The sequence below is a fragment of the Danio rerio genome, chromosome 20 (genome assembly GCF_052040795.2).
Source record: "Danio rerio strain M-AB ecotype USA chromosome 20, GRCz13ab, whole genome shotgun sequence".
Taxonomy (NCBI): Eukaryota; Metazoa; Chordata; class Actinopteri; order Cypriniformes; family Danionidae; genus Danio; species Danio rerio.
In genome coordinates this window covers 55,155,007-55,181,710 of record NC_141040.1, presented here as the reverse complement: position 1 = coordinate 55,181,710, position 26,704 = coordinate 55,155,007, and the positions used below count along the sequence as shown (strand labels likewise).

Here is a 26,704-nt window from a genome sequence, read left to right as displayed (position 1 = left end):
CATGCTGAGAAGTTCGGGGGGCGTGGTTGATTTTACATAAAGCGTTTGGTTGAAAGCTCGACTCCGCTCATTTTCGCGGCTCCTCCTCTGGCTCCATCAGACAGTCCTTCTGCGCATGTCAAGGCTCCAATTTCAGCAGTCTTTTGCGACAGTTTGTGCCCGTCAAGCAGGCGTTTTGCCCTCAAGGCGTTCAATGGGAAAAAGGGCTGTCGCGTCGTCCATATTTTTTACAGTCATTGGGTTAAACACAGTTGTGTGGGAATATAACCAGCATCTAATGGTCAAATTTAATTCATTCTATCTTTTATAATCACACTTGATGAAAACAGTCTGAGAAAAAAGCAGAAACACTTTGATTGACATTCTCCCTTTGCATGTGTCATCAGAGGGGGAAAGCTCCGCCCATCAGTGACCATCTCTCCCTCATTTGTATAAGTTAGTCTTGAATTTGAATCTGCCACTATGCTGACACACAGGCGTTTGTAGCTCCGCCTTTTTTATAAAGAGCACAATCTCATTTCAACTTAAAGTGACAGTCACCAAAAAGCCTCAAAGCCTAAACAGGTCAGTTTCAGAGAGTTATAAAGCAGTATTTGTGGAGTATTTTGAGATGACACACACACACACACACACACACACACACACTTTAAGGACATCAAAGACTTACAATAGGGTCTCCAATAATTTCCAAGGAAAACAAAAACAATCATACATGTAAAGCTAAATATGAATAGTGTATAAAATTGGTCTCACCTTCTCGCCCATGGACACGCCCCCTGAGGTGATGATGACATCAGCGCGATTGATGCCCTCATTCAGAGCATTCAGCAGGTCATCAGGACTGCAGGGCAGGCACAAAACAAATTTTTGCCACTATGCTGACATAGACATGTGTAGCCCCGCCCTCTTTTGAAAAAACCTCATTTGCATTTAAAGCAACAGTAACCAAATTGCTACAATTCATATTAAAGCCTAAAAGGGGCAGTCTCAAAGAGTTTTAAAACATTTGTGGGGGATTTAGAGCTGAATCTCCGTGTATAAGGTTAATTTTGCACCCGTTCTTTGGTCTTTATGTGTGTAAGCTTACTTGTCTCCTACGATGCCCAGGTTGATGGTGGGGTAGCCATGCTCCTGTATGGTGGCCAGCAGTGTGGAGCGGTTCGAGTCTCTGATCTTACCGGGATGTAAATCATCCTCCGGGTTTAGCAGCTGGAAACAACAACATTTACTGATCAGAAACTGCTTATATTGTCACTTTTCCATTCATTTAACAATGTTGTAACGGTAAAACTTTGCAATAAGGTTGTATTAATAAGGGATGAAGTACATTCAGGAGGTTCTTATCACAGAATAAAGCCCAACATGATTATCAGCAACCCAATGCAAAGCAGAGCACTGTTGTGTAAGACTGAAGGAATTTATTTCATGAAAACAACCGCTTGGACGTACTTTATCCTGCTTATTACACGCCTACTTGTCAAAAAAAATGTCAAAAGTAGACACAAAACATTGTACTTGTAAACTGTTACAAGTTTATTCGTTTTTTTAATTAAATGCAAAACTGTCAGAAACAGCTGAAGGAGTATACACTAACCTGCGCATTATTCAGACACAAGATGGCGCCAAACAGTGAAAAACACAAAGCTGACAGAAAAAAGCAACAGCTGATGAAGTATACACTAACCTAAGCACAGTTCAGGCACAAGATGGTGCTAAATCGTCAAAAATACAAAGCTTACAGAAACGAAAACAGCTGGAGTACACACTAACTTGCGCAATATTCAGACACAAGATGGCGCCAAACAGTCAAAAACACAAAGCTGACAGAAACGAAAACAGCTGATGGAGTATACACTAACCTGCGCATTATTCAGACACAAGATGGCGCCAAACAGTCAAAAACGCAAAGCTGACAGAAACGAAAACAGCTGATGGAGTATACACTAACCTGCGCATTATTCAGACACAAGATGGCGCCAAACAGTGAAAAACACAAAGCTGACAGAAAAAAGCAACAGCTGATGAAGTATACACTAACCTAAGCACAGTTCAGGCACAAGATGGCGCTAAATCGTCAAAAATACAAAGCTTACAGAAACGAAAACAGCTGGAGTACACACTAACTTGCGCAATATTCAGACACAAGATGGCGCCAAACAGTCAAAAACACAAAGCTGACAGAAACGAAAACAGCTGATGGAGTATACACTAACCTGCGCATTATTCAGACACAAGATGGCGCCAAACAGTCAAAAACGCAAAAGCTGACAGAAACCAAAACAGGTGATGGAGTATACACTAACCTGCGCATTATTCAGACACAAAATGGCACCTAACAATCAAAAACACAAAGCTGACAGAAACAAAAACAGCTGATGGAGTATACACTAACCTGCACATTAATCAGACACAAGATGGCGCCAAACAGTCAAAAAAAAAGCTGACAGAAACGAAAACAGCTGATGGAGTATACACTAACCTGCGCATTATTCAGACACAAGATGGCGCCAAACAGTCAAAAACCGTGGCGTCACAGACAAGCAGATACATATGAGTGTGTATGTGAGTATATGGACGTGAATGTATTCACTGACAGTCAAGGTGATTCAATGTTTCTGGATGAGTTTGTTCTTCAGTGGTTGTTATCTGGGAATAACACCTTGAAATATCGTCTTCTTTTCTTGTATTACACTTCAAACAAATTGATGCTTAAGTATATTTTACTGATTATATTTGAATTACATCACATCAACGCTGTAAAAGGAACTGTATTAAATTGAAAACTGTTTCATTGGAAGTTTATCAGCAGGGGAAATACAGTAGCTGTCCATATACCCTATTATTGTGAAGAGCGTTATAGACCTTATTCTACAATGCGGAAGTGTGCTCGTTATTGCGATTGTTTTAGAACTTCCGATTCAGTTGCCTATGGAAATGACTAGGAATAATGAATGGCAGAAAACGGTCAAACTACTTGCTCTCCAAAAAAATGTTTGCATGATTTTTTCAGACAAAGCAGAATAATAAAATAAGAAAATATCAGTATGTAACATCAATAAGCGTAACGAGCTGTTAACATCTAAAAACAAAAGGAAGTGAATTAGAGCGGAAGTCTCGAGCCAAAGAGATTCAAACGGCTGTGCCCGCTCGTACTCGAATAATAAGGTGAACAGAAATAAACCTGAATTGAGCTGAATTGAATATAGTGTTTGTTGTGTATTGACCTCATTGCCTGTAGACATGACAGCGATGACGGGAAACTTCTGCACCTCCACCTCAGTGACCCCGACGGTGGCCAGCAGACCGATCTCTGATGGGCCCATATGAGTGCCTTTGGCCAGCACACACTCACCACGCTTAATGTCATGACCGATGGGCCTGCAGGACACACACACACACACACACACACACACACACACACACACACACAGAAACTGTCAGACTCAGCTGACACTCAAACAACGCAGACATACACACATACTTGCACATGCACACACACACATGCGTGCAAATGCACACATACAAACACACACACACATACACGCACATGCACACACACAGAAACGCACATATAGACCCAAGCGTACACGTGTACGTGCACACAGTGTACACTCTAACGTGCACATATGCACACACTCACTGTGCGCGCACACACACACACACACACACACACACACACACACACACACACACACACACACACACACACTCATCTGACACAAACAGCACTGACATACTTGCACACGTACACATATACACACATGCACATACCCATGCAAGCACACACACATTCACAATGAGACACATTGACACACACACAATCAATTGCACACATGCAGACAATTAGTGTGCGCACGCACTCACACACACACACACACACACATACACTCAAGTGCACACATGCAGACACTCTAGTGCGTGCACACACACACACAAACACGCACATTCAAGTATGTGCAGACACACACACACACACACAGTACTCAAGCAAGAACACACACACACAGAGACACTGACACATGCGCGCACACACACACATACACACACACACACACACTCAAGTGCACATGTACACTCACTTGAGTGCATGCACACACGCACTCGCACACCTACGCACGCACACGCACACACACACACACACACACACACGTACACTCACTCGAGTGCACGCACACAAACACGAACCCACGCACGCACACACACACACACACACACACTTAAGTGCACACATGTACACTCACTCGATTGGACACACACACACACACACACACACACACACACACACACACACACGTTAGCAATGAGACTCATTGACACACACATAATCAATTGCACACATACAGACAATTAGTGCGTGCACACACACACACGCACACACAGACACACTCAAGGGCACACATGCAGACACTAATGCGTGCACACACACACACACACACACACACAGTACTCAAGCACGCACACACACACACACACACACACGATAAGAGACACTGACGCACACGCACACACATACACACACACACTCAAGTTCACATGTACACTCACTCGAGTGCACGCACACACACACACACACACACACACAAACACACACACACACACACTCATGTGCACATGTACACTCACTGGAGTGCACGCACACACACACACACGCACACGTACGCACGCTTGCACACACACACTCAAGTGCACATGTACACTCACTCGAGTGCACGCACACACACACACACACACACACTCATGTGCACATGTACACTCACTTAAGTGCATGCACACACGCACACGCACGCACACGCACACATACGCACGCACACACATACTCAAGTGCACACATGTACACACACTTGAGTGCACACACACACGCATGCGCAAACAAACTCACACACTCAAGTGTACACATGCACACACTCTAGTGCTCACACACACACACACACCTGATGTCTTGTCCTGGACGGGCCTGCACCAGAATGCGCACCTCCAGCTCTTCTGTGCCCTGAGGAGTGGAGCAGCAGTGGACGGTTAATGAACACATGATGAGCAGGAGACTCACAGAGACACAGTGAACATGTGAACAGGTGCATCATCATTACGTCCTCAGACTCGCGCAGGAGCTCAGTGTCCTCCACTTGCACCACAGCATCAGCGCCGCAGGGAATCGGAGCACCAGTCGTCACCCGCATCACCTGGCCGGGCATCACGGTGTGTGTGGGCTGAAAACACACACATGGGTCACTAACACACACTTCTGAAGGAGCATTTCTCACATCAGCGCTCAGTTCTGATAGGTGTTCTCACCTGCTCCCCGGCCTGAGACTCGCCGATAATAAATCTGTCCCCGGGACCGTCAGCCGCTGTCAGGACACACGCACACACACACGCACACACACACACACACACACACACACACACACACACACACACACACACATTAGCAGAACACTGCTTTCCAGATGACACATAGAGGAGGTTTAACCCCTTAATTGCCCCCCCCCCCCCCCTTTGAACATAGACCTGAAATTAGTTTGATCTTAAATGTGTGCACACTAATGAAGTGTTTGTGTTTGAGATGTTTGTGTGTAATTTGTGTGAGTGAGCGTTTACATTTTAAGTTGTAACCTGTTTTCTTGTAGGGCGGCGCGGTGGCTCAGTGGTTAGCACTGTCATCTCACAGCAAGAAGGTGGCTGGTTTGAGCCCCGGCTAGGCCAATTGGCATTTCTGTGTGGAGTTTGCATGTTCTCCCCGTGTTGGCGTGGGTTTCCTTCGGGTGCTTGGGTTTCCCTCACAGTCCAAACACATGCTCTATAGGGGAACTGATGAACTGAATTGGCTGTAGTGTATGAGTGTGTGCAGCGGCGCTTGCAGCCGTACAGCCAACACAATCTCACGGCAATTCGTAACCTTTTAATTTAGTGGCTAATTCGTATGATTTCGTACGATCTAATTCGTACAATTTAGTACGATTTGCTCATCCCCCAATGACAGTTGGGTTTAGGGGTGGGGTTAGGTGCCACGCCTCCTTTTTAAAATCGTACAATTCGTATGAATTAGCTACTAAACTGGCAAAATGTAAAATACTTAAGTTTTCTCGTCAGATCAGGCTGGTACAGCTGTAGGCGCTGTGCGAACCTACCATGAGAGGGCGGGAATTAATGCCGCTTTTTTGAAAATGTATTTATTACATAATTTAAGTGGATTATTAAACAGTATACACTACGATATAGTGATGAAGCAAGAAAGAATGAGAACAAATAAAAGTGTGCGTTAGTGTGTTTTAAAGTGTGTATGTATACTGTAAAAAAAAATCGTAAAAATGAAAGGTCAAATGACTGGCAGCTACGGCTTAGTGGCGGTTCTAAAGGGAGGCCGTTGCCCCCGTGTCAACAAGCTTGGCCCCCCTCAGGCCCCCCTAAATTTGGACACGTATTTGTGTGTCTAAACGCCACGGAGAAGTGAGATCAGTCATCGGTGGCGCGTGCTCTCGATGTCGCACGCACTCGCTCTGCCTGCTTTCGCGTGCTTTTTTGTCAGTTACGGTGCTGCACGCATCATTTTGCCGCATTGACACAGGTAATAAGATTCAACTTCAGTCATGTTCATGTTGTGAAAAACTATCAAAATGTCGACTGTTATTAGACTTCTGTTTTCAATAGCGATTTTAACACTTTTAATAGAGGAAGTCCTCGGCTATGCAGAGGCTATTATTAATCAGAGATTGAGTGTAAGTTAAATAGTTTTACGGTAGGAAATGCATTCTTGAACTTACAAACAGTCGGCAAGCGGAGAACAGATGAAACACAGTGATCCAGTTTAATTTTCAGTCACTCTCATGTAAAAGTCATATTCAACTCGTTTAGTTTTGCCTTCATTCGTTTTTTGATTTCAGTCGTGACATAAAGCACGAATCTTTAAAGGGTCACGAAACACCAAAACACATTTTTTGAGCTGTTGACAGTCGTATATGTGTCCCACACTGCTAAAAACACTATTAGGACACATATATTTCACTAAAAAGTGTAAATTGGTTGTTTTTGCGTTATTTCAAGCAAATTCGTACTTTCTGTTTGAAACAAATTTTTGAAGCTGCGTCACGGTCATGACATAATAGCGTGTATTCCAGCGTGCAGACTGGGCGTCTGTGTCAGAGTGAGTCTTATTACGTCTTACAGTGTTGCATTAATGCATGAGTAAGGCTTGGTTCAAACCAATCAGCGCGCTCTATTGTGCAACTTCATTAATATTCATTACTGTCACAGTGTTTAGACGACAGAGACGCCACGTTGTGTTGGCAAAACAAGCGTGAAGTGTTGCTTTTATAGTTTGCTGCAGTTAAGTTTCGTTTTCATTTTCTCTCTGTGAGAGCTCATCTGGAGTCACGAGTGGATTAACAGTGTACGCGACGCTCGACAACAATAACTTACGTGTCTAAGGAGGATTATTGTTTACCTGAGAGCTGTTCTCATCTGCAAACGCTGAGATCCGGATTCGCTTGTAGTGTCCTCTTAATAGTTGCTGGTGATTGTCGTGTCTCTACAGATTTGGTAAGTGAGCGACCAGCGCTCTTTGTTTATTCAGTTTGTTCGTATCGAACTAACTATTGCACCGAGTGTAAACATGTTAGCACCACAACCAAACTTTAACCTCGTGTAGGATTTTCACCGCATTTTGTGACTGGAATGTGAGTGACTGGAATGTGAGTAGCACAATCGCCTCACAGCAAGAAGGTCGCTGGTTCGAGCCCCGGCTGGGTCAGTTGGCATTTCTGTGTGGAGTTTGCATGTTCTCCCCGTGTTGGCGTGGGTTTCCTCCGGGTGCTCCGGTTTCCACAGTCCAAACACATGTGCTATAGGGGAATCGGGTAAGCTAAATTGTCTGTGGTGTATGGGTGTTTCCCAGTGATGGGTTGCAGCTGGTGCCTAAAACATGCTGGATAAATTGGCAGCCCCAGATTAATAAAAGGACTAAGCTGAAATGAAAATGAATGTTTATGAAGACTGCAGAGTGATGCATAAAATAGTGACTTTAAGTAGTATAATTAAGCAGTTTGTGATGTATGTTAAAGTGTACCCCCTAAAAGTACAAGTGGCCCCTGCCCGGCCCCCCGAGTTACTCTGGTCTAGAACCGCCACTGCTACGGCTGCCAAACAAAAACCATAAAATTACGGTAACATTTCTTTGTTGAAATAAAGTGAAAAAATAACAAATCTACAGATACTTTCATTCAAATGTTTACAGTAAAACACTGTTATTTTACAGACTTTTCCTAGATTATAATGACCCAATCTGTTTAAAAAATAAAATAGATAAAATCCGCTCACATGAGGTTATCAACTATGATAACAAAGAACGCAAAATCTCCACATCTGCCTCACCTCTGACAGCGTACCCGTCTTTAACAGAGGCAGGGAATGGAGGCAGGTTGTCTTTGGCATAAACGTCCTGAGCCAGAACTCGACCCATGCCGTCTGCAACAACGCACATGCACACACAAACACACACAAGTAGGGTTAATCATATATCAATCATATATATGTAGTCAATCTGCAGTTGTACAATATAATTGACTTTTTCCAATGCTGATATTTCCACTGTTCTGCTTTGTTTTGAATGCAGGTGTGTGTTGTTTCACCTCTGTAGTTGATGATCTCAGTGCCCAGAACCGCAGTCATTTCCAGCACAGTGATGAAGGCTTTGTCCATAGAGGTGAGAGGAAATGGAGACATGCGGTGCCTCCGAGCCACTTTGGTGATGTCCACCGCACTATGACCTACAGCACACACAAACACATGTGCAAACACGTACACACAAATATTCGCTTCTATCTTATTTACAGTGGGTATGGATTCAGTATTCAGATGAACAAATGCATATTTTTTTCTTTATTTGGGATCAAATTAATATAATGAGGAGAGATGACGAGCCAGCATCTAAAATGCTCTTAATATGAATATTTTTATAGATTTGTTTTATTTTATTTCTGCATTATTTTTGTTTTTATTTGGATATTTATTTTTAATTATTAGAACCAGGGCTTTACATTAACACCCGCCAACCCGCCAAATGCGGGTAGATTTCAGCTCTGGCGAGTTAGACAGACAATCCCACTAGCAGGCCCGGGTTAAGAACTCAGGGGCCCCTGGGCACATTGTCTTGTAAGGCCCCCTACCTGGCCGCACCCCTATAGTTGAATTTAAAAAATAAGAGTAATATAATATTTTTTAAATAAAATTAATCTATAATTTGTTGCCCACATATTTAAATAAATGATATAGTACATATGTATTTATAGTCTACAAAGATTTAATTTATTTTTCAAAGTATTGAATAAAAATACTAATAAAACTATATATATATATATATATATATATATATATATATATATATATATATATATATATATAATATATATATATATATATATATATATATATATATATATATATATATTTTTTTTTTTTTTTTTTTTTTTAAGGGTATTTTAATGTATTGCTTTTACAAACTCATAAAGCATATTATTGGCATGGCATATAACGCACAATGCTTCTGCAATCCAGTTCTATGAATCTGAGTTCTATGAATCTGAGTCTTTCATAATACAAACACTGATTTACTGTCTCTCTCCTCCTCTCCCTGTATTTTCTCTACTCTTCTCGTGATGAAGACTTGATTATAAACCTAAAAGTATCCGAAATCACACACACTATACCTCTTCTCTCCCGTCTCTCTCCTCTTCTGGGCCTTTCTCTCTCTCTCTCCCTCTCTCTCTCCTTTTCTGTCTGTCTCCAGTCCGCGCTGCGCTGCCGTTAGCCTCCTCCGCCTGGTTAATGCTAGCTACTCATCATTTAAAGTTACCATAACGTCTTCTTCTGTACCCACCAGGCCCGGATTGGCTAATCGGGAGGACCGGGAGAATTCCCGGTGGGCCGGTCCGTTTTTTGGCCGCGAGGGCCGGTGTCCCTAGCTCCAGAATCTGTTGCTCTCAGCAATCACACTTTTTAAATTTATTTATTTACTTGATCACAGCCTTTTTATTCATTATTATTATATATATATAAAACTCAGTTGTGTCATCATCCATAAAACAGCTGTTGTGGTCGAGCGGATAGTACGCTAGGTTAAGACGCCGCAGACCTGGGTTCGAATCTCGTTAGAGAAATTTAGTGTTTTCATTTTTATTGATAAGACATATAATACTGTTAGGATTGTTGAACATTTGAAGTTCTAAAGCAGCTGTTTTCTCAAAAAAAAAAAAAAAAAAAGACATGATAGTGTCATTAGAAACTGATATGGAAATATATATTTATTTATTTGCTTATTTTAATATAGTCTGTCGTGAACTGAGGTGGGCCGGTCTGAGGCTTGAAACTCCAGAGCTGAAAAGGAGTCCCACTCCGGCCCTGGTACCCACATTCTCCTGATCATGGGTCTGTTCAAAGATGATGTGTATGGAAAATGCCTCAATAAAGATGCCTCCTCTCCTCTTTCTCTCGCGTTTGCTAAATCCACTTGTCCACTCATTTTTGATCCATGACAGATATAACATTACACTACAGTCCGCTCAGTTTTTTTTTTTTCTAAAGTCTGCTCAGTTTAGTGCGGGTTATTACAAAACTGACGTTTCCGCGCTTGACCAATTACAGCATTCTGTTTAGTAAACGAAAAAAAAGGCAGTTTAAATATAATAATAATATTAATATGTGATCGCGATTTTTTGCTCATAGGAAATACAGTTGTCTGAGCAATGTAGTTTTTTGCAGAGAGGGAGGCACCTATGATTAGGCTAAAGTAAACATTAGTAAATACCCACGAGACACTTGTGACTTTATATCACATTTGCATTATTTTAAAAAAATGTTTCCTTCCTGTTAAAAATAAATATATTTCCAATCTGATATGTAATGTAAAAAGTAGCACGAGTTCAGCTGATGGTGGATTCGAACCGAGTTTATGATTAATCTCGTCAAAAGATGATGCTGTGCGCCTTACAAGGTGCACCACTACGGCTGTAAAGATTAACTGCTCTTTACTCTTCTTGTCTCTATCAATCAGGCATCGATGGGCGTAAACCCTGAATTGCTTATTCCAACTAGATGCGCTATTTGCAATTAGCCAAAGAAGACACTCCGAAATTGTCTTTTTTTTCTCCCCCCTCGCAGGGGCCCCTAGTGCGCACGGGCCCCTGGGCCTGTGCCCATAAGGCCCATTGGTTAATCCGGCCCTGCCCACTAGCCACTTTGGCTGGTTGAAAATAATTTTTAAATTGTAGTTTTCCTAAAAGCAAGGTTTGACAATATAGGATGACCCAATATGCGTGCAAATGTGATCTTAGAATCGAGAAGTAAAATAATTGTGATCACGCGAGCAGAAGAAAGCAAGTGAATACCGAATGAGAGAATGATCATCGCTCGCGCTAACAGCTGATGTGATGTGCGCGACTTCTTAAAACGCGTGCTCGCGACTGCTTAACGCGTGCGCGCTCCCGAATCGTGAAGCAACCGTGTCTGGAACAGGTTCTGGAAACGCAACCGTCATCGTTTCTCTTTCAAATAAACTAGACAAAAAGTGATGAACCTGCATCCACAGTCCTGATGCTTCTAAGAGCTCAAAATGTGTATTTTTGTAAGCAGCACCGGTTGCTTTCACTTTGAACAGATTATTAAATTGCCTAAAATTAACCGCGTGCATGTGATCATCCTTTCATTATCACACATGGCATGTTTCACCTGCTTTCATTTACTCATAGATATATACATTAGATGTCGCCTGGCCTATTATTGTCTATTGGACGGAATGCGTCAATAGCGCCGCCATCTTGCTACAGGGTAGCGCTCCTTTGAAATGAATGCGGGACCAAGGTACAGTGAAGGACTTCGGCCATCCAAAGCCAGAGATATACACATATATCTATGATCGGGAGTTTTCCTGGATGTTAGTATGCAATTTTGTTTTTATAATTACGAAAATTTTAATTTTACATCACTTTTCTACATTGATGGATCAGTGACCGCACTGCCATTCCTGACAAAAAGCTTGTGTTTGTGTGTACAGAAATGTACTATTCACCCTCCCTGTTAAACTTGATCTAATCCGTGTCCTGAACACACCTCCTCTCCTGCTTTCACTTCTCATACTGACGGAGGGAGCGATTCGTTTGTGAATGAATCCCCCGAACGACTCTTTCACTAACGTTAGCCGACAATAATACAAGTTTCTGGCAGCGCAGCATCTCGTTGTCATATTTCTTTTGCATTGTTTGCTGATTTTATTCAACAAAACTAGCATAAGCCGAGTGTTTCGTGCGAGTTGGAGCTGCTTTGCCTTATGGTGAATGCAGTAAGTGACTGTATTATCATCAATAACGTGACCTGATTAGCACAAAAGTTCAAAACATACAAAAACAGAAAAAAAAAACTTAATATTACCAATGAAATGTTCTGCCTTTGTGCTTTGTTTTCTTTGTTTGCTCGTTACTACACCCGTAGACAGCGCTAAAGTCCCGCATCTTCACGTAATAACACTGTCTTGACTAGTGCGGTTGAATGACACTTGTGCTGGGAGCACTGTACCAATGTGGCGGCGCTATTGACGCATGCTCAGGGTCCCTATGCGATATCTAGTGTATATATCTATGTCATTTACTTACGGTTTTATTTGCTTTCATTTTTGTTAAAATAGTTTAATTATCTTTTTTTTTTACAATATTGCTTTAATGGGAGATGAACTCTCCATTTATGTGCAATCAACTCCGAGAGATCTTTAGCCACGACAGATTACCGTGCATATTTTTGATACATGACAATAGCTATTTTTTAAAAGTCAATTGCTTTTCTTTCTTTTTTAAGAAATGTTTTGTTAAATAGAAAGTATAGTATATAGCTATATTTTACTTGTTTTAACACATAAAAAATTTGTGCCTAAGAAATAATTATTGTTTAGTGTGGTTATAGGAATAAATTTGGTAAATCGTTAATTTTGCGCTCTAAAAGAGTCGTGTGAAATAAAAACTAATTGCAATATTACACTATGAAACCTTGACCCATTTGCTCATGCTCACTGAGCAAGCTCATACTCGACACACAAAAAGTGAAATGAATGAGGACACATGTGGACTTAACGCAAAATTTAAATAAATTACTTTTAGCATTTTAAAGTCAAATTTATGCATATAAAATATTATATTTTCCCAACAACAAAATTGTGGCTAGTGAAAATGCAGAGTAGTAACAATGGAAAACTACTAGCCACAGTGGCCGGTGATTAAAAAAGTTAATGTTAAGCCCTGATTAGAAGTATATATAATGAGGGGAAATGAAGAGATATGCATATTTTTATAGATTTGTTTTATTTTATTTTTGCATATGTTCAATTTTATTTTAAGAGTTCACACTTGGCTGATGATCTATCAAAAGCTTGTTTGGCATGCTGTCCCGGGAGAGAGCCCCGAGCTCAAGGGATCCTCGAGCCCGGGGTTTCCTCCCGTTGGCAGAGCTAGAGAGGGGAGCCTGAGCTCGGTGGATCTCAGAACTCCCCGGCTCCAGTAGCTAAGGGAACAAGGGAAAAGGGGTTAGACAAGTGCTTGAATGTTATGCATGTTGTGTATCTTTTGATGGTGGGAGGAAACCGGAGAACCCGGGGAAAACCCACGCAGACACAGGGGAACAAACAAACTCCTCATAGAAACGCCCACCGCCCTGGCGGGACCAGGGCCGGCAGTGTTCTTGCTGTGGGGGTCACAGTGCTAACCACTGGGCCGATTAGATGTAAAGGAGGAGAATAGGGGAGGAAGGGGGGTGTTCTTCCAAACGAAAATAAAATGGACTGAAAACTGCGGTTATTCATAGTAGCTTAGGGCTCATATGATTAAAACATAATGATTAGCTAATACGAGACCGGCTGTTTATAACATAATGCGCATTGTCCTTTAAAATGCAAAAAAAGAAAAGAAAAAACATTATTATACACCACAGTAGCCTGTAGCCTATAAAAAGGCCGCAAATATTTTTAAATGCATGAAAAGTCAAGCGCATATCTTAGCCTTGAGTTTGTTCACACTCTATGTGTGTATGTATTAACATAAATGCTGTATTTTAATATAGCTAATTTTGACTAATTAGTTTTAACTGACAGCCTTTTCTTCTTTTTCCGCGGTTATGCGGCATTATGTTTTACACGCATATGCAGGGTGACTGAATATGAAATTAAAATACAAAACATACTGAGCCATTAAGTAAAAAACAAAACAAAACAACAGTTATACTTTAAAGCAGAACATTGACGTTTTGAAACAAAAAAACGGAACTGAAACTAAATTATTAAAAATAAACCTGCCAGACTTAATTTATGTCCTATTTTCATTATTCATTTATTTTCATTATTCGTTTATTATTATTTACTATAATTGAAACATAAAATTAGATAAAATATAATCAACAACGAAAATATAAATAAAAACGTAAATTAAAAACATAAATGAAAATGTCTTGTCTTAGTCCTATCAAAATAGCAAACACTACATTTCTCCAAAAAGAAATTACATAGGATTTTCCCCAACATATCTCCCATTTGTGATAAGTGCAAATCAGAAGAAGCTGATTTAGCTCATAGTTATGTATTCTGTTATAAAATACAGGGATTCTGGAATGAGGTCTTTAAAGTGCTTTCAGATGTTCTTGACCAACATATAGATCCTGACCCAATGCTTATTATATTAGGACATTCTGATTATACATATTCATTGAGCAGTCCACAACAGAAATTCCTTGCATATTGTTTGATTACAGCCAAAAAGCTGCTATTATTGTATTGGAAAAATGTTAATCCTCCAACTGCCAAACTATGGCTTGAAGAATTGACATCTACTCTGCACCTGGAACGAACCAGATTTATTTTAAAAGGCAACATTGGACAATTTCAGAAAATTTGGGGCCCTTTCTTTTATTACTTCATGGGGAATTCTTCCCCCCAAAGCAATGTATTGTAACTAAAAGTTGTTTTGATTATCACTGTAGTGTATACTTTTGTGTTTTTTTGTTTGTTTGTTTGTTTGTTTGTTTTGTTTTTGTAAATGTATGCATATCAGAAAACTAATCCTGTGATTATTGTAAGTTTATTCAACGACCAAATAAAAAAACTTATTTGACAAAAAAAAAAAAAAAAAAATAGCAAACACTGAACATCTCTCTATATTTAGGCTAAAAGACTGCTTTATTTATTTATTTATTTAAGACTACTTATTTGTACTGAATGTTTGTGCTTTCATTCTAGTTGTCTTTTATTTCTTCAATTCTATTTTCCAAAACGAATCCTCTTTGCACTTAAAAAGTTTACAATAAACCAGGTAAACAAATTTTAAATGTAAGTTGAGGTGATCGCAAGTTCACAACTGTGAGGTGATGTGCTCCACCGGCAGGATAATCTGTGAGCTGCGTCCCAAATGGCACACTATACACTATGCACTCATGCACTACAGTATGTACTCATGCACTTACACACTCAACAGGATAGTATATGTATGTAGTGTCGTCCCAAATGGCACACTAATGTATTTTTACTAAGCGAAAATTCAAACCGTTTCCCTGATGACGTTTGACGGTCGCCAAATCAGTGAAATAAACGACCGAATTATCAAATAATACCTGCCGTGAGTATAACCGCATTCACCATCGGGAGGCGCTATAATCACTCTCGTAGGAGAATTTTGCTTTCACCATCCAAAATAAATAAAGTTATTCAACATGTGCGCCCGATAGCTCCGCCCCTTCCGCTACGTAAGCAAACCTGCGGTCGTTGAGTGCGTGAAGTGTCCATCATTACACACTTTACTTTACAGGCTGAATGAGTGCATCATCCGGGTAATTAAAGTGCACTTATTATTTTGAGAGTTTTCAATGTGAACACACTACTTACACTATTTATACTACAAAATGGCGTAAAATAGTGCATAAGTGTGCGATTTGGGACGCAGCTTATATTATTTTGCTGTTTTTCATATGCGCACGTTTAAGATTTGAGATAATACCATTGCCATGATAGTCAAAGAAATCAAAACATTATTTTCACCCCAACGCAATTTAATCGGGCACTGAAGGCTAATAACTTAATTCTTATATTTGCTTTTTGAAGCCTATGACTTCTCACCATGTATCTTTTCTACAGCATACAGTATAGTGTAAGAGCATGTCTATTACCAGAAAAACTAAATTAAAATGATATTTTAATTGAACACATCACATCACATACAGTAAGCTACGCCTACAGAACAGTCTGTTTAGCATTGTGAAAAGGCAAAGCTGAATATCTGTGGTTAAAGTGCCACCCAGCGGTCAAATGCTGCTGGCGCATCAATTACCGCCGTCGCCGCGGTATGAATGGCGGCAAAAGGAACACATTGAAGTAGTAACATCTGTAAACTTCACTTATTAAAATGTGTAATATAATTGGAGAAACCAGCATCTGAAATGCTCTATTTATGTATATTTTTATAGATTTAGTTTTATTTTCTTATTATTTTTGGTTTTATTTCGATATTTATTTTTAATTATTTTGATTTTTAATATAATGAGGGAGAATAAAGAGAAGCCAGCATCTAAAATGCTCTAAATATGTATATTTTTGTTGTAAATTCTGAACTTTTTCACACAATTTTTAAAAAATATATGTACTTTTATATATATATAAACTGCTGTAAATATGTATATTTATTTTTTTTCACTTTTTTGTTTCACTATTTTAATAGATTTGTTTTGTTTTTTACTCATTGTTTTGTTTTTATTTGGATTGTATTTTTATAAATAAATTAGTTTCTCTTTGTTATATTGCAGTCATTTGCTAAAATCATTTAAGTTCATTTGTTTTCCTCTTGGATGTACACACAGCACCCCACACTGACAGAACATCACAGAAGTGTGGACATTTATGCAGATTTATTAAAAAAGACAAACTGAATTCTCACAAGCTCCTCAGTATTCAGAGCCTTTGCTGTGACACTCCTATCTTTAACTCTGCTGTCCATTTCTTCTGATCATCCTTGAGATTCTTCTACGTCTTTATTTTAGTTCACCAGCTGTGTTTGATTATACTGACTGGACTTGATTAGGAAAGCCACACACCTGTCTATATAAGAGCTTACAGCTCTCAATGCATGTCAGAGCAGATGTCAATCATGAGGTCAAAGGAACTGCCTGAAGGTTCCTAGAAGCACAGTGGCCTCCATAATCCTTTAACAGAAGATGTTTGGAACGACCAGAACCCTCCTAGAGCCGAGGGAAAAAGAGGGACAAAAGCCTTGATGAGAGAGGCGAAGAAGAACCAAAGATCACTGCGGCTGAGCTCCAGAGATGCAGTCAGGAGATGGAAGAAAGTTGTAGAAAGTGGCAAATTGGCATGAATGCCCGCATGGAGTTTGCTAAAAAAAACAACAACACCTGAAGAACTGATGAGAAATAAGATTATCTGGTCTGATGAGACCAAGATTGAGCTATTTAGCCTTAAATCTAAGTGGTATGTGAGGAGAAAATTCCAATACAGTCCCAACAGTGAAGCATGGTGGAGGCAGCATCATGTTGTTGGGGTGTTCATGTTGTGGCGGCTGCAGGGACAGGACGACTGTGAACGTGGATGAATGTGGCTCAGTACAGGGATATCCTGGATGAAAACCTTTTCTGCAGTGCTCCGGACCTCAGACTGAATGTTCACCTTCCAAGACAATGACCCTTAGCGCACAGCTAAAATAATGAAGGTATCATGGCTTCACTACAACTCTGTGACTGTTCTTGAATGGCACAGCCAGAGCCCTGACATAAACCCAATTGAGCATATTTGGAGAGACCTAAAATGGCTGTCCACCAATGTTTACCATCCAACCTGACAGAACTGGAGAGGATCTGCAAGGAGGAATGGCAGAGGATCCCCAAATCCAGGAGTGCAAAACCTGTTGCATCTTTCCAAAACAGACTCACAGCTATTATGTCAAAAGGGTGCTTCACTACATACTGAGTAAAGAGTTTGAATACTATAGAGCATGTGATATTTATGTTTTTTTTTAAAAAGAAATCTGCATAAATGTCCACAATTCTGTGTTTTTCTGTCAGTATGGGCTGCTGTGTGGACATTAATGAGGAAAAAATGAACAAATGATTTTAGCAATTGTTGGAAAATAACAAAGAGTGAAAAATTTAAGGCGGTCTGAATACTTTCCGTACACTACACACACATATATATATATATGGTATGTTCTGTAGATAGATTAGCATAAGGGGGCTAATCATTTTGACCTTAAAATGGGTTTTAAAAAAGTAAAAACTGCTTTTATTCTAGCCTAAATAAAACAAGCAAGACTTTCTCCAGAAGAAACAATATTATCAGACATACTGTGAAAATTTCCAGAATCTGTTGAACATCATTTGGGAAATATTTAAAAAGAAAAAACTTCAAAGGGGGGCTAATAATTTTGACTGACTTGAGATATATATATATATATATATATATATATTTATACAACAGTTCTGTCTGGTTCTCGAATCTGATTGGCTGATAGCCATGTGATATTCTGCAATATCAGAACTGCTACAGTCTCTTTACTCTTTGTGTATTACTCCGCCCACATACAGCCAGCAAATAGCACACACTACAGATCTATATATATATATATATATATATATATACATATAATGCAAAAGTAAAATAAAACTAATCTACATATCTCTTAATTTTTCCTCATTATATTAAAAAGTTATAATAAATCATTATTAATAATTTATTTATAAAAATAAAAGCAAATTGAAACAAACAAGTGAAACAAGTGAAAAAATAAATATACATATTTACAGCAGTTTATATATAATAGTACATATAATTTTTTTTTTTAAATGTGCAAAAAAGTTCTGAATTTACAACAAAAATATATACATATTTAGAGCATTTTAGATGCTGGCTTCTATTCATTCTGCCTCATTATATTAAAAATTAAAATAATTGAAAATAAATATCCAAATAAAACCAAAATAATAAGAAAATAAACATAACTTTATAAAAAAAATATACATAAATAGAGCATTTTAGATGCTGGTTTCTCCAATTATATTACACATTTTAATAAATAACATGTGCAGAAATAAAAAAAACAAATCTATAAAAATATTCATATCTCTTCATTTCCCCTCATTATATATAATTCTAATAATTAAGAATAAATATCCAAATAAAAACAAAAATAATGCAGAAATAAAATAAAACAAATCTATAAAAATATTCATATTAAGAGCATTTTAGATGCTGGCTCATCATTTCTCCTCATTATATTAATTTGATCAAAAATAAAGAAAAACTATGCATTTGTTCTTGTGACGATCATCTAATACTAACAAATATTATAAAACAATGGCACATTTTTCAGGTTTGACCACATAAAGACAGTCATATTGCATAATCACATGCAGTAAAAGCCCAAAAAGTCATTGCAAAAGGACTTTCTCGTAAAGGACAGAAAAGGAAACCTACTTGCTCGTAAGATGTTTTCTTTGCTGCTGCATCGAGACTGCACCTGATGAAAGAAAAGAAGGAAAAATATTTATTATTTATTTATATATATTAATATTTAACTCTGCTGTGTTCGCATGGAGCTTTCAAGAGATGTTAGCTACGAAACCCACAAAAAACAATAGGCAACGCTGAGAGTTCTGGGATGTGATGAGGAGAAACAGACACGCCAGTGATCAAAAGCAGAAATTGTGAAAAAATATTATCAAAAAAATATTATCATTAAAAATATCATCATTAAAATATTATCATTAAAAATATCATCATTAAAATATTATTATTAAAAATATCATCATTAAAATATTATTATTAAAAATATCATCATTAAAATATTATCATTAAAAATATCATCATTAAAATATAATTAAAATATTATCATTAAAAATATCATCATTAAAATATTATCATTAAAAATATCATCATTAAAATATTATCATTAAAAATTGCTATTTTCTTTTTTGATACTATTATAAAATACATTTTATTGCTGTCACACAAAGCTGGATTTTCAGCATCATTACTCCAGCCTTCAGCAAATCATTTCTGATTATTATAAAAATAAATAAATAAATTAAATAAATGAATAAATAATCAATAAAAATAAATAAATAAATAAATAAATAAATAAATAAATATTTAATATATGTTTTCCTTTTGATAATATTATTAACTGTATTTTATTCCTTTGATGTAAAGCTGGAATTCAGCATCATTACTCCAGTCTTCAGCAAAACATTTTTGATTATTCTAAAAATAAAAATTATTCAATAAATAATTAAATTAATAAACAAACAACTGTTTACCTTTTAAAAAAATTAAGTATTTTATTCCTGCAATAAATAAATAAAAATAAATTTATTAAATTAATAAATAAAAATAAATAAATCGTTTTTATTTTTTTTATATTATTAACTGTATTTTATTCCTGTGATGCAAAGCTGAGTTTTCAGCATCTTTACTTCAGCTTTCAGCGAAACATTTCTGATTATTATTAAAATAAATAAAAATGAATAAATTAATAAATACAAATGATTAAATAAAAATTACAAAATAAATTAAAAAAAATAAATAAATAACTGTTTACCTTTTGAAAAAATAATAAACTGTATTTTATTCCTCAAAAAAAAAAATCAATCAAACAAACAAACAAACAAACAAACAAACAAACAAACATAAGTTTAAATTAAAATATTTGGGTTCACCTTAATGCAGAATGAAAAATAGAAAAGATAAAATAAATAAATAAATAAATAAATAAATATAAATGTAAATAAATAAATACAAAAATAAAATAAATAGGCTAAAGGTTAGCTTAATTTAAAACAAGTTAGTTCTGATTAATGCAAAAATAAAAGAGTAAGCAAGCAAACAAGCAAGCAAGCAAACAGAAAAACAAACAAACCAACCAACAAACAAACAAATAAATAAACAAACAAATAAACAAATATATATAATTTTAAGTATATATTTAACATTTATATTTAATTATTAAATAGGATTTAATTTTGTATTTAATACTATTTATACATTTGATTTTGCTAAATGTGTTTTATTTTCCATCTGTGCTTTATTCTCTTTAATTCAGACGTGTGTGTTTGCTTTAGTTTGTGAGAAGCACACTATAATCAGCTCGACTGTAGTATCTCCATTGAGTGTGTGTGATCCTGGAGAAACAGTCGTGAAACATGAGAGAAAGAGCTGAAAGAGCAGAAGACGAAGAATAAATCAAACAACATGATGATCTCAGCAAAACCCACACACATAGCCCTACACTAAAACACACACAGTAATCTGACTCTACTTCAGAATTTACAGGATTCAGCTTTAACAACAGGTACTTTCCATCTAAAATCTATTTTTTTCCCGCACATATCACTGCGTTTGAAGCTTTATTTATTTCGTACACTACATAATCCAATCAAAAAGTATTTAGACTTGAATAAAAAAATGCATTGCAATATTTACACACTTCATCCATACAGTCCTCAAGTCAAATATTGACATATATCATGTAATAAAACATGTATCACACTTGATTCAAAACTGACATGAAGAGAAGCAACATGGATAAAGGAGGAGCGAAGGAAAAGAGGGAGCAGAAGACATAAAAACAGAGATTGTGGGTGTTTTTTTGGGATAGTTACTCGAGAACTGAAGGTCCGATGGCCACGACGGTCATCTTTTAGCACCTCCAACCTACACTGGAGCTTACAGAGATATAAAGTTCAGTCCGTCAGTCACAAAACACTGGAAAAAGCCCACCGACACAAGACTGAGAGCAAAAACAAACCACCAAAAATAAAGCGCTATACAAATAAAAACTAAGAGTAACAAATATCTCACACACTGGAAATGTCGTTAGTTACTTATAAAAAGTGAGTAAACCTAATGCAACTTAAGGAACACTCCATTAAAAAAAGATAGTCGGGACTTAATATTTTTTTAAATTCTATTTAGCCGATCTCTACGTCTGGAGAGCACTTTTAGCTTAGCTTAGCATAGATCATTGAATTGGATTAGACCGTTAGCATCTCAAAAAATGTCTTTCCATAATTTTCAAAGGGACAAACAGAAATATTCACATACAACATTTCAAATGAAAGTTGCTATTTTCCAGAACAGTGTGTCTTCATACTCTCATTGCAATGTTTCATTTGTTAACTGTTTGTTTTGATTATTACCTACCTCTCATGTTTAGCTAGAAGAAATAAAAGCAATACTTTCAGTATATATCTTTGCAAGTATTACCATTTATGAATCCATTCAGTCGATCTCTGGGTCTGGCGGGGGGGGGGGGGGGGGGGGGGGGGGGGGGAGTACTTTTAGCTTAGCTTAATAATTAGCATAGATCATTGAATCAGATTAGACCATTAGCATCTTAAGAAATGATTGTCTTACAATAATTTAAGGGAAAAAGTTCATACAAAAAAATTTGAATGAAAGTTGCAATTTTCTACGACATGTCTAGGAACTATACTCTCATTGCAATATTTTATTTATTAATGACAGACGGATCCTTAAATTTTTTTTAATATTATGTATCTCTCTTGTTTAGCTAAAGGAATAAAAGCAATGCTCATGCATCTTCGCAAGTTTTAACCTTTTTTAATCCATCTAGTCCATCTCCAAGTCTGGTGAGAGCACTTTTAGCTCAGATTAGCATAGATCATTAGATCAGATTAGACCATTAGCATCTCAAAAATGTCTTTCAATAGTTTTCAAAGAAACAAACGGAAAATTTCACATGAAAAATTTTGAATGAAAGTTGCTATTTTCCAGGATGATTTGTTCAGGAACTTTACTCTCATTGAAGTGTTTTGTTTATTTATGACAGACTGTTTGTCTGAATATTACGTATCTCTCTTGTTTAGCTAGAAGAAATAAAAGCAATGCTCATATATTTTTGCAAGTTTTACTGTTTTTGAATCCATTCAGTCGATCTCCGGTTCTGGTGGAAGCGCTTTTAGCTTAGCTTAGCAAAATTTTTTGAATAGGATTAGACCATTAGCATTTAAAAAAAAAATTTAAATTTTAAAAATTTTAAAAATTTTAAATTTTTTTGAAGATTGTCTTTCAACAATCTTCAAAAAAAAAACAAACGGAAAAATGACTAAAGAGTTTTCTATAAAATTAGCCTATTTAAAATAAAATGAAGCATTGCTTTGATTTTTACAATTAATTAAGGCATTGGGTTTATTTAATTAAATACATTTTAATGAAATAACCTTTTTTTACAATGCAGATGCCCTTTAAAAATGGCAAGAATACTGCAATTATTAGTAAATAGTAGAACAGGCGAGTTTTGCCATTTTTGAACATTTTTGGACTTTTAGCTGGATTTGACCATTAGTGCCTCGATCAAAAATGACTAAAGAGTTTTGATCATTTTCCTATTTCACAACAATGTTGCCTCACTGTAGTGACCTTCTAACAACATTGTATTAACCTTAATAAAAAGCTGGTTGTTATAACGTTGTCACAAGGTTGCCATTTAACTATCATTCAGGCTCATAACTTAAAGGTTGTCTGGAAAACCACTGCTCAACTTTTATTTGTCATCATCAAAAATGAGCATTTTATTTTCAACTGATTGTTGGACAGCTCATTTTGTATTAATCTTGCGAGGATACGTTAGAATTCATTTTATTTCTTGAGAGAGATGCTAATGGTCTAATCCGATTCAATGATCTATGCTAAGCTAAGCTAAAAGGGTTCCTGCCAGAACCGGAGATCGACTGAATGGATAAAAAATGGTAAAACAAAAACTATTTCATCTTGCGAAGATGCATGAGCATTGCTTTTATTTATTCTAGCTAAACATGAGAGATACGTAATATTCAAGCAAACCTACAGTATCCATTGGTCGTTAATAAACAAAGCATTACAATAAGAGTAGTTTCTGGACATATCACCCTAGAAAATAGCAACTGTCATTTAAATTTTGTTGTGTGAATTTTGAAATCCTTTGAAAATTATTAAAAGACTTTTTTGAGATGCTAATGGTCTAATCTGATTCAATGATCTATGCTAAGCTAAGCTAAAAGTGCTCCTGCCAGACCCGGAGTTTGACTAAATAGATTAAAGAAATTGTAAAATTTGTGGAGATGCATGAGTATTGCTTTTATTTATTCTAGCTAAAGTTCCTAGACATATCGCCCTAGAAAGTAACAAGTTCTCATTTAAAATTCGATGTGTAAAATGTTCCATTTCTTCCATTGAAAATTATTAAAAGTTATTTTGAGATGCTAATGGTCTAATCCGATTCAATGATCTATGCTAATCTAAGTTAAAAGCGTTCCTGCCAGAACCGAAGATCGACTGAATGGATAAAAAATGGTAAAACAAAAACTATTTCATCTTGCGAAGATGCATGAAAGTTGCTTTTATTTCTTCTAGCTAAACATGAGAGATACCTAATATTCAAACAAACCTAAAGTGTCCATTCTTCGTTAATAAACAAAGCATTACAATGAGAGTATAGTTCCTAGACACATCGTCCCATGCAGAAAATAGCAACTTTTCATTTAAAATTTGTTGTGTGAAATTTTCCATTTCTTCCTTTGATAATCATTGAAAGACATTTTTGACATGCTAATGGTCTAATCTGATTCAATGATCTATGCTAAGCTAAAAGTGCTCCCGCCAGACCAGGAGATCGACTGAATGGATAAAAAAATGGTCAAACAAAAACTATTTCATCTTGTGAAGATGCATGAGTATTGCTTTTATTTTTTCAAGCTAAACATGAGAGATACGTAATGTTCAAACAAACCTAAAGTGTCCATTAGTTGTATATAAACAAAACATTGCAATGAGAGTATAGTTCTTAGACATGTCGACCTAGAAAGTAGCAACTTTTCATTTAAAATTTGTTGTGTAAAATTTTCCATTTCTTCCTTTGAAAATTATTAAAAGACATTTTGAGATGCTAATGGTCTAATCTGATTCAATGATCTATGCTAAGCTAAGCTAAAAGTGCCCAAGCTAGATCTGGAGATTGGCTGAATGGATACAAAAATGGTAAAACTTGACTGTTTAACTCGAGGAGCTCTAATGCTAAATGAGCCTATTTTTTTTTTTTTAAAGTGAAGTGTTCCTTAGATTTTTTTCTTTTTGCACTTTTGCACATATGCATTAGCATGTCCATGTGCATATGGGCAGTTATTTGCTTAATAACTCAAAGATAAGTGATTTACTCACTTTTTAAAGTAAGTGCAATGAATCCTCTTTTTACAGTGCAGATTAAAAAGGGAAATTTTACAAAACACACACACACACACACACACACACACACACACACACACACACACACACACACACACACACACACACACACACACACACACACACACACACACACACACACAATCAGATCATGATCTGTTTTATATCCTTCATATAAACTGACATCATTTGCAAGCTCACTTACTGCGTTGTTTGGTCATTAGTATCCAACAAATCATCTTTCAGCTCGTGTTTTTTTTGTGCAGACACGAAATAATCAGTCATTGTGATTTTGAGGAGCACACAACAAAAATTTATTTACATTTAAAAAAAAATTTCGTCCAATCAAATTTGTTTACTGACTTTAGAATCTTTTTCTGTTAATTAAAGGAATAGCTCACCAAATAAATAAACATGTATTCAGTAAAAAGAAAATCTGCAGCAAATTCCACTTCACACAAACTATACCACTGTATTGTATACACAGTTTGTATATATTTTACAGGTTTACAATTATATTACAAATTATAGTGATATTTTAAGTTTGATATTATGAAAGGTTTACATTTTGTTGACGTTGTACAACAATTCTCAAGTCTAACTTGAGAACTTGAGGCTTGCATCTGACTTATACAATGCTACACGGACACACAAAGACATACACGTTCATTCAAGTCTTTACAACACACACACACGCACGCACGCACACGCACACACACACACACACACACACACACACACACACACGCAGGCACGCACATGCACACGCACACGTATGTTGGAATTGGTGATTTACAGGGACTTAGACGTCATAGACGTAATGAATTTCTATGTTAAAAAATGCTTTTAATATGGCCTTACCCTAACCTGAACCTAAACCCAATGCAACCAATTTTGATTTGAAAGCGCTTTGAATTCTAAAAACATCAGGCATGTCCTCATAAACCACCTTAATAAAGTACAAATAGATCATACCCATGTCCTTATACTTATGTATATGTAAATACGTATGTCCCTGTAAACCACCAAAACCAGTACACACATACACACACACACACACACACACACATACACACACACACACACACTCACACAAATCATATCCGTACAGACATATGAGCCCAAAAAGGCCAACAATTGGAGGTGAAGAGTTTTATTTAATTTAATATGAGTTTGTTTGGGTTAAAGACAAAGGCTCATTGGGAATATGTGCCCAGGGCTACATTTTTGAGAATCGGGAAATATGTGCACAGGGCTACGTATGGCTGCATTTTGGGTGTAAAACGAACGCTACGGGAACCATTGATCAGTAACTTTGGAGCCAGATCGGTCTCAAAATAATACATTTACAAAATAAATATTTTAGCCAAATGAATTGGATTTGTGTATTTATGAAAGTTTTTTGAATTTACGAATTGGATTTGCATATTGGTGATGTTGTGGTGCAGT

General features: G+C 36.8%; 1 protein-coding gene across 23 annotated transcripts in view; it reads right to left on the bottom strand.

Moving 5' to 3' along the window:
- gphnb (gephyrin b) overlaps positions 1 to 26,704 on the bottom strand; it is a 150,611-nt gene that overhangs the window by 8,411 nt on the left and 115,496 nt on the right. For 10 of the 23 annotated variants that reach the window (XM_087296194.1, XM_087296195.1, XM_087296197.1 and 7 more), the window contains 10 exon segments: positions 21,676 to 21,738; positions 19,493 to 19,535; positions 8,625 to 8,762; positions 8,368 to 8,460; positions 5,293 to 5,348; positions 5,088 to 5,207; positions 4,932 to 4,990; positions 3,225 to 3,378; positions 1,088 to 1,209; positions 754 to 841 (listed from right to left, as the gene is read on the bottom strand). In XM_087296194.1, the coding sequence (XP_087152320.1) occupies positions 754 to 841; positions 1,088 to 1,209; positions 3,225 to 3,378; positions 4,932 to 4,990; positions 5,088 to 5,207; positions 5,293 to 5,348; positions 8,368 to 8,460; positions 8,625 to 8,762; positions 19,493 to 19,535; positions 21,676 to 21,738 (936 nt within the window). 23 annotated transcript variants of the gene reach the window in all.